Raw genomic sequence first — 11,318 nt, 5'->3', positions numbered from 1 at the left:
AATTAGTGAGAGGACGAAATTCCCTACCACTGCCCAGTTACTGAGAGGACGAAATTCCCTACCAATGCCCAGTTACGGAGAGCGAAATTCCCTACCACGGCCCAGTCACTGAGAGAACGAAATTCCTTACCACTACCCAGTTAGTGAGAGGATGAAATTCCCTACCACTGCCCAATTACTGAGAGTACGAAATTCCCTATCACTGCCCAGTTACTGAGAGGACGAAATTCCCTATCACTGCCCGGTTACTGAGAGGACGAAATTCCCTACCAATGCCCAGTTACGGAGAGCGAAATTCCCTACCACGTGTTTGAACTACAATCAAATGTTTGGTTTGGCTTGTTTGTTTTCTACGTACCGTCAAACAATTTTCACACATATTTAGACGTCACCAGCTGTATGCTTAGCGCTCAGAGTCGTAGCAGTGAGAGTTCATTATCGTGCTAACGCCTGCCGCAACACGGGACCTCAGTTTTTAACATGTTTAAGGTCATATCGGAAAGACCTGTGATTCTCACTTCCAAATGCCGTTGGTTTGACACGGGACACCTGTTTTGAATGTAATCTCCGAGGAACCCCAGCGTTTGGCAATGGAACTGTCACTACCTATTTTAACGACTTGGGTCTGTCGCGGCCGGGATTCGAACTCCGGCCTTCCGCATGCGGGGCGAACGCTCTAACCTTTAGACCACCGCGTCGGTAAATAACCATGATATCAATGTCAAAATAATACGTATACATAAGAAAACACTTTTATAAAAATTTTGGGCAACTCCTAGTCATTCAAGTTTATAACTCTTAACTATATGTACTTTGTTTAAGCAAAGTGTCTCACTGTTACCCTATGACGTCTTTCCTAATGTAGTTATCTAGAAGGTTTTTAAAGAAGTAATAAAAGTGATGAGGTTATTTTACAGGATTTGGAAACAGCGAAGCAGACACCAAGCATGACAAGTGATCTCCATTTTTATCCGAAGATTTCAATTCTAATGTCAGGTGCATAACGAAAGAACCCTCATATCTTGGTACTGAGAATTAAACCCGAGGCCTCCATGTTGTCTATCAAGCGCCCTAACCACTCAATTACCGCGACCGGGAAAATGAAGCAAGAACAGGTTAATGTATATATTGTTCATCCTCTCCATTGCTTTTCCTTAGCGGTATACGTCACACTACTTCACTTTCTGTAACCCGATAGCTCCTCATGTACCGCCACCGTTAGAAATATGATACCTAAAAGAGAAATGGTTCTTTCTTTCGCATGGAATTTTCTCTTGTTGTCAGTGAATCTACAAAGTATGTTGGCTAAAAAGATTAAGTATGCAAAACGGGATAAGAATATATTCATGCGACTTGATTTATGATTAGAATGAGGGTTGTTTTCAATATATTTGTGCGAAGTACGCCTGGCGTTTGTCACAAGGGTACCAAAACTGTTCTGGTCTTAATGTTACCAGCGGCAAGTATTTGTTACATATCATTTTAAAAACCAATTTTAGTAAATTCAATAACCAGTTACATGTATGTAAAAATTATACGGTACCAATTTTGATGCACCAGATGCGCATTTCGACAAATAATGTCTCTTCAGTGATACTCAACCGAAATGTTTGAAATCCGAAATAACTATGAAGTTTTAGAGCTAAATATAGCCAAAAACAGCGTATCAAAAAAGTGGAGCCAAATTCGTCCAAGGATAAGAGCTATGCATGAGGGAGATAATCCTTAATTTTGAAATGAATTTCTAAATTTTATAACAGCAATTAAATATACATCCGTATTTTCAAGCTAGTAACGAAGTACTTAGCTACTGGGCTGTAGAGACCCTCGGGGACTAACAGTCCACCAGCAGAGGCCTCGACCCAGGGGTCATAATGTAAAAATTATACGGTACCAATTTTGATGCACCAGATGCGCATTTCGACAAATAATGTCTCTTCAGTGATACTCAACCGAAATGTTTGAAATCCGAAATAACTATGAAGTTTTAGAGCTAAATATAGCCAAAAACAGCGTGTCAAAAAAGTGGAGCCAAATTCGTCCAAGGATAAGAGCTATGCATGAGGGAGATAATCCTTAATTTTGAAATGAATTTCTAAATTTTATAACAGCAATTAAATATACATCCGTATTTTCAAGCTAGTAACGAAGTACTTAGCTACTGGGCTGTAGAGACCCTCGGGGACTAACAGTCCACCAGCAGAGGCCTCGACCCAGGGGTCATAATGTAAAAATTATACGGTACCAATTTTGATGCACCAGATGCGCATTTCGACAAATAATGTCTCTACCAACCCAACTGTAAAGGCCAGAATTCCCGTCGTATTTCATCTGCGTGTGACTTGTAAGTCGATTTTGACCGCACCAAATTACAGTTTAGATACCTATAGAACCTGGGACGTGGGTAGTACGTAGATGAAATTCGACGTTCTCGAACACGTCGTCATTTACGTTGCGTCGTACATTACGAATTAGATCTACGGCAGAGCAGAAGTCAGTGCGTAATTTAGATGTGGGAAGTTAACGATGGAGAAGCTGAAGTCATTCCGTTTGTTATAAAACTGAGTTGTCACTTTGCTATTAACATCTACATGTATATTCAATCAAATATCCAAATATGAATCAGATATGAAAGACTCTTTGGTGTCCTAATTTCGAGTTCACTGGAATATATGGAATCCATATATAAATGAACATGTTTTATAACGTGTATAAAGTTTTTGATTTGGGACTACATATCATTGATTGTAAACAGGTTTTTGTCCAAAGTTGAAGGTTCGGCCTCGACTTATATATGAACAGATGCCCCTACTTGGATTTGCCATTTGGATGGATTTTCTGTTCTTTTAATATAGACTTTAGTAAGAACTCACCGGAGATTTGTCGGTTGTATTGTGCTGAACATATATGAGTTTTAGAATTGTGGATATAGCTTCGTTCGTTTTCAGCAAATAGATGAAGGACAAACACATTGACAGCCAAACCGATGAACGAAAGACACACCTGGGGCGCGTTTTACAAAAAGTCGTAAATCTTAAGTCCTAAGTCCTAAATTTGAAGAACTTGCGACAGATCGTAGGACCGTTTTACAAAACGTATCATAATCGCATATCGTAAATTCTTTTGTCGCAAGTCGTATATGGAACTCTTCAGCACATGAAGTTGTAGAAATGAACATAGATACCGCGCGAAACCCTACGCTTTGACGCGCAGTCGATTTATTTCCACAATGGCACTGAGGAGGAAAGAAAATTGGAGCATCGGTGAAACAGTTTCAATTTATAAAGGGTGGGTAGATATTTTTAGCTTTGTTAATTTAGAGGGTACTACTTTCGCAGTTAGAAATTTCAAATAGTCGTGTAATTCATAGTTCTTTCTATTAGGCTACATGTATTAAAGATACGAAAACATAAGGTGTTATATACCTTTCTGATGATATATGATACCCCCCCCCCCCCTTCCCAAATTAAGAAGCTTCACATAAGTATTGTTGAACCATTTTTTCTCACCAATTAAATGTACAAACATATTGATAATCCATCATTGTAATCACAGGCACATGAAGTATGGACATTACTTCCCCCCCCCCCCCTTTTTTCCCCTTTTTTTCGACGCTAGATTGATTTTACCGGAAGAAGGCCAATCCCTGACGTGAAACGATTACCTAAATTGGGATGGAATAGACAGGGAATCCACACATTTTGAAGAAAATATCGCCGCAAAATAGAAAATCAAGGGGGAGGGGGGGGGGGGGGGTAATTAGGCACCTGACTGTAGCCAAAACCTGTTGATTGAATGTTAACCATTTGAAGCTGATCAATACATGTACATATAAACAATTCTTACTTACTGCACAGTATGTTATGAGCAAGCATTTTGTTTTTACATACATTGTATATACAAATGCACATGCAATATATTCGAGTTACAACACTAAGGTGAGGGGGAGGGGGGGGGGGTCGTATTGCTTATAAGTTAGCTGTGCTAATACATGCATACTATATGAATAATTAGACATATTATTTGATCTCAAATTATATATATTCATAACTTAATATTAATTAAAGATTTCCAATAACAAGGAAATTAACTTGATTATTTCTAAAGTTAGATTTTAAATAAAAGTTATTCTTGTGTAATGTAATATACATATAATATACATGTACTAGGATATATAAAATCATGATTCTACAGGTACGTGGCTGTACCAAGTGGTCTAATATATAGCACAGTTGATTTAAAAAGAAACGTGAATCTTTGCAGTTCGTTAAAGGCTATAGACCTATAACAAGCAATATGATGGTACTTGTTGGGGGGTGGTGGGGGGGGGGGGGGGGGTTCATTCAATCACACTTTAAAAAAAATGCAACACCGTCTATTTTTCATAAATACTAATAACTGGTATAATGGGGTGTTGGGGGTGTTGTAGTTTTTAATTACTTCACTCACAATTTCTTTTTCCATTTGAAATACATGTACACATTTACATACTAATAGGCCTAACTGATAATTTAATGGAGGGGTGGACGTGGAAAAGGGTTAGGGATTAATTCACTTACTTTTTCAAACATACTAATAATTTGTATAAATCTACCATGGTATTGGATAACACTGTGCATATAAATGATGTACTGGTACGTGCATACATGTATAATATAGACCTACATAACTAGGCCTAACTATATGTGGATGGGTGTGTCGAAATAAGATCTGATATGACATGCATACTTTCTTTTAAAAAATGCTTGAAGTAGTCAACATCATTGGAAAAAGTATAGTCTATGCGGGAATATGCAAACATTGCAATGGATATTATGGGACACACTTGCTACATTTGTTTGATCAGCACACTGACGGGAGTACGTAACCACATTTTGTGTGACGAAGTCCTCAGAGGAAGTGACGCATTGTTGTAAACAAAGGAGGCAAGACAGGCCTTTATGTGTGCAGACAGTAATGAATCATGGTATGTACTTGAATAACAGATGGTACAGCCTTGCTTTAGTTTGTAGGATGCTCTACATGTCCCTGCACTAAATCTATTACCTCGTAGAGATACCACCTGGGCAAACGATACCTCTCGACTAGCTACATGTAGTACTCAACATCATTGAGGTAGTCCAACGGATTATTTATATCGCTAAACACCCGCAACGCACGTTTTTATGAGTCTCATTCATAACACTAAACATTAGAAATGCAGCCATGTTGAATTATTTTAATAACCATAGTAACAAAGATTTTATGGAGCAGTGACGCACTTACGACAAAACTTGGGACATAGAGTCGTCCCCGAGTGGTCGTAGATTTAAGACCGAATTTCATCGTAAATCGTAAATCCTAAATCTTTGTAAAACGGTCGCACATCGTAAGTTATGTCTTACGACTAATTTTAAGACTTACGACCTTTTGAAAAACGGGTCCCTGAATACTAACAGACAAATGACAAACATTCTGATTTACAAACAACAAAGTCAATGACAGCCAGACCGATAAACGAGAGACACACCGGAATACTAACAGACGGACGACAAACATTCTGATAAACAAACGGATAAGTTACAAACTCAATGGCAGACAGGGAAAGACAAACACACAGGTAAATAAACAGACGACAAACAGACAGATAAATAGATTGATCACAAACACAGTGACAAATATATGCATAGCAAATACACTGATAATAAGACAGACGACAAACACACTGATGATAAAACAGACGACAAACACACTGATAATAAGACAGACGATAAACACACTGATGATAAAACAGACGACAAACACACTAATAATAAGACAGACGACAAACACACTTATAATAAGACAGACGACAAACACACTGATAATAAGACAGACGATAAACACACTGATAATAAGACAGACGACAAACACACTTATAATAAGACAAACGACAAACACACTTATAATAAGACAGACGACAAACACACTGATAATAAGACAGACGACAAACACACTGATAATAAGACAGATGACAAACATATTGATGATAATACAGACGACAAACACACTTTTGATAAGACAGACGACAAACATATTGATGATAATAAGACAGATGACAAACACAATGATAATAAGACAGACGACAAACACACTGATAATAAGACAGATGACAAACACAATGATGATAAGACAGATGACAAACACACTGATAATAAGACAGATGACAAACACAATGATGATAAAACAGACGATAAACACACTGATAATAAGACAGATGACAAACACACTGATAATAAGACAGACGACAAACACACTGATAATAAGACAAACGACAAACACACTGATGATAAAACAGACAACAAACACACTGATGATAATACAGACGATAAACACAATGATAATAAGACAGACGACAAACACACTGATAATAAGACAGACGATAAACACACTGATGATAAAACAGACGACAAACACACTGATAATAAGACAGACGACAAACACACTGATAATAAGACAAACGACAAACACACTGATGATAAAACAGACAACAAACACACTGATGATAATACAGACGACAAACACACTGATGATAAGACAGACGACAAACACACTGATAATAAGACAGATGACAAACATATTGATGATAATACAGACGATAAACACACTGATAATAAAACAGACGATAAACACACTGATGATAATACAGACGATAAACACACTGATAATAAAACAGACGATAAACACACTGATGATAAGACAGACGACAAACAAAATGATAATAAAACAGACGATAAACACACTGATAATAAAACAGACGATAAACACACTGATAATAAGACAGACGATAAACACACTGATAATAAAACAGACGATAAACACACTGATAATAAAACAGACGATAAACACACTGATGATAAGACAGACGACAAACACACTGATGATAAGACAGATGACAAACACACTGATAATAAAACAGACGACAAACACACTGATAATAAAACAGACGACAAACACACTGATAATAAGACAAACGACAAATACACTGATGATAAAACAGATGACAAACACACTGATGATAAGACAGACGACAAACACACTGATAATAAGACAGACAACAAACACACTGATAATAAAACAGACGACAAACACACTGATAATAAGACAAACGACAAACACACTGATGATAAAACAGATGACAAACACACTGATGATAAGACAGACGACAAACACACTGATAATAAGACAGACAACAAACACACTGATAATAAGACAGACGACAAACACAATGATAATAAGACAGACGACAAACACACTGATGATAAGACAGACGATTAACACACTGATGATAAAACAGATGATAAGCACAATGATAATAAGACAGACGATAAACACAATGATAATAAGACAGACGACAAACACAATGATAATAAGACAGACGACAAACACACTGATGATAAGACAGACGATAAACACAATGATAATAAGACAGACGACAAACACACTGATAATAAGACAGACGATAAACAAACTGATAATAAGACAGACGACAAACACATTGATAATAAGACAGACGACAAACACACTGATAATAAGACAGACGATAAACACACTGATAATAAGACAGACGATAAACACACTGATAATAAGACAGACGATAAACACACTGATAATAAAACAGACGACAAACACAATGATGATAAGACAGACGACAAACACACTGATGATAAGACAGACGACAAACACAATGATAATAAGACAGACGATAAACACACTGATAATAAGACAGACGATAAACACAATGATAATAAGACAGACGACAAACACAATGATAATAAGACAGACGATAAACACACTGATAATAAGACAGACGACAAACACACTGATGATAAGACAGACGACAAACATATTGATGATAATACAGACGACAAACACACTTATAATAAGACAGACGATAAACACACTGATAATAAGACAGACGATAAACACACTGATAATAAGACAGACGACAAACACACTGATAATAAGACAGACGATAAACACACTGATAATAAAACAGACGACAAACACACTGATAATAAGACAGACGATAAACACACTGATAATAAAACAGACGACAAACATATTGATGATAATAAGACAGATGACAAACACACTTATAATAAGACAGACGATAAACACACTGATGATAAGACAGACGATAAACACAATGATAATAAGACAGACGACAAACACAATGATAATAAGACAGACGACAAACACACTGATAATAAGACAGACGATAAACACACTGATAATAAAACAGACGACAAACACACTGATAATAAGACAGACGATAAACACACTGATAATAAGACAGACGATAAACACACTGATGATAAGACAGACGATTAACACACTGATGATAAAACAGATGATAAGCACAATGATAATAAGACAGACGATAAACACAATGATAATAAGACAGACGATAAACACACTGATAATAAGACAGACGATAAACACACTGATAATAAGACAGACGATAAACACACTGATCGACGACAAACACAAGGGCAAAAAACACACTGACAGTCAAATAGATGGAGAACACATACAAACTCCTATGAGTGAAATATTCAATCAATCAATTATACAAACCAGAGAACGACGAACACACTAACAAAGAGATGGATTAGAAACATACACAGGTAGGCAGACGACAAAAACGCTGATAAATAAACGGACGACAGGCATAATTGTCGACAAAGAGATGCATGGAATTTATACAGATGGCGAAACCACTGCACGGGAAACATTGTTTGTGGGGATTAACTGTTAGTATAGAATATTTACGTCATCCTGGTGGAAACCTATATCTGAAAAATACATTTTACATCTTGTGAACATGTTTAAATAAACACTAATTTAAAAAGATATATATCATTGCACTGTTGTCCGATTACATGTCATTGCATTCAGCTACTGATTATTATCGGTCGCGAGGAGGTGGGCGATTTTATGTTATAGGCTGAAAATGACGACCGTGATTAACTCCGGGTCTACGTAATAAAATAACAAGCCTAATCATATAATTCAAAAGCCATCTTTATCATTTAATTATCTTATTATATAAAGTAGTGCAAATTGTAACGGAGGCTGACAGCTGTTCCCAAAACCTCCCAAATCTCCCAAGTGACATTTTTTGTTTAAGTCAAGTTGAATCGTTCAATCGACACGTATATTATATTGCAAACAGTACATATGTACAAGTTTCATTAGATTTCCTTCATTTGTAAGATATTCATACAACTCAAAACACCATCCAATCAAACGCAATCAAAGGAGCATGTCGATGGTTGTCAGAAATTATGACTATACCTAAACGTGAAAACCCTTACTATAAACTCGCAGTACGATTTTCAAACCAATTTACTTTAAAACAAGAAAGATATAGACTTTTGAGTAGAATTTACGCAAAATTCAGCACACGTACATGCGCTTAATGGTGACTAAATTTTAACATTCCGACAGGTATGAGTCAGGATTCGATATATACCTACAAGGCAAATTTCATATGATTTCAGGGAAGAACTAAGGATAACAGTTATTTAAAAAATATCAAATTAAAAAACAACACACCTGCACTCATGTGCATGTGATTAAGGAATTTTAATCATAAACATTTACATACTAATACTATACACTTATATGCATACCCATTTAGGTCATTTACAAGAGAGTCTACATGTTTGAGTATTGTCCAATCAAAACTGAGTGTACCTGTTTGCGCGTACTAGTCATCGATATACTTAATGTGTAGATCATACTGATAACTTTCTGAATCTGAGTCTGAAAATGTACCCACATCAATATCAAAACTATTCCATTGAAAAAGTGCTATAACGAATTTATAATTAAGAGTTTGGCAAACAAAGAGACATGGATATACTAGAGGAGGATTAATTAATAAGAAGGATCACTGTTCGTTATTTTGATGAAAAACAAGACTTATGTATGATCCTTCAAAGAATAACACCTTCAAAAGACGATGCGCGTGGATGTACCTTTGCATACTTTTCCAGTAATATCTCTCTTTCTCTCTGTATAGATGATAGATAGATACACTGTAGATGATAGATAGATATAAAATTATCTACCAATACTGTGAATGATGTTCGATTCACATTGTCCTGTACAGACTTACTGACGCTGTTTTAGAATTATGCAATCAAAATGAAGCACATATGCAGGTTAGCGATTTTCAAGATATACCTGCGATACGATTTCATTAAAAAAAAGTTTGACTGATTCCAAAGTTAGTTTACCAAAAATCAAATGCGCATGCATGCATGTTCAGGAAAAGCCACATTCGTTCCGATCTGCACATCTACATACCACCCAAATTACCTTATGGAGATTTTATCTCAATCTAAGACCAATCAAACAAAATTATGTGTTCCTAAACTGTGTTTGTGGAACATAATTACGGTACTTACTTATACACTGTAGTTAATCAAATAACAATGAGTGTTTTGTTTGGTGCCAATGTTGTCGGGATCGGTATATGGATTCCGGATCTATTAACTCATACTATTGATTCTCTCACTGAAAAAGAATATTCTAATTTTATGTGTCTTTTTCTTTCTTATACGCTTTATTTTATTCATTTGTTTTTCAATATTCATGTTATATTTCAACAATCACCATGTTTTAAAAATGTGGTACTGTTCATACATGTATGTAAAACTTATACGGTACCAATTTTGATGCACCGGATAATAATGTCTCTTCAGTGATGCTCAACCGAAATTTTTGAAATCCGAAATAACAATAAACTTGTGTTGTGTTTTTAATCAAACATACAAAAATTGAAGCTATTGTATGGTATTTAGTGATTGGACCATTTCTCAAATTGTTTAGACTTTGTCTACATTATTTTCCTTTTTTTTGAGTTAAGTTTCTTTAGTAATAAATATAGAAATTCTATATAAAGCAAGGCAAGTAATTTGAATGCATGAATTGGGCAACTATCAAAAGTACACTTTACTTAGCATTTTCAACAAAACGCTTTTGGAGCACATCATGTACATTTGAAAAAAATGTTTGTGTTCGGCATTATAGCTATTACATAGTACTTGAGTCTTTCTCTCAGGTATTGAAATATGTAGATAACCTACAATATACCAATATTGCGATCGTTCTTCCTTTGAAAACTATTTTATGTAAATAACTTACAGAAGGCTAATACAAAGCACAATTAATAAAATACGTTAAAATTGCAGTACTTAAGAACAGAAGTGCAGTACATGCTGGACAATGACATTAGCGAACTCGGGAGGGGGGTGTCCCTCGTTGAACTAATATAAATCTTCTATTTG

The 11,318-nt window shown here is 35.8% G+C and overlaps 1 protein-coding gene across 1 annotated transcript; it reads left to right on the top strand.

Moving 5' to 3' along the window:
- The first annotated feature begins 5,661 nt into the window (after positions 1 to 5,661).
- LOC130050518 (protein starmaker-like) lies at positions 5,662 to 7,296 on the top strand. The gene has a single exon (XM_056150718.1). The coding sequence runs from the start codon at positions 5,662 to 5,664 to the stop codon at positions 7,294 to 7,296; it is 1,635 nt and encodes a 544-aa protein (XP_056006693.1).
- Positions 7,297 to 11,318: the final 4,022 nt, after the last annotated feature.

The sequence above is a fragment of the Ostrea edulis genome, chromosome 9 (genome assembly GCF_947568905.1).
Source record: "Ostrea edulis chromosome 9, xbOstEdul1.1, whole genome shotgun sequence".
Classification (NCBI taxonomy): Eukaryota; Metazoa; Mollusca; class Bivalvia; order Ostreida; family Ostreidae; genus Ostrea; species Ostrea edulis.
This window is presented reverse-complemented; position numbering and strand designations above follow the sequence as displayed.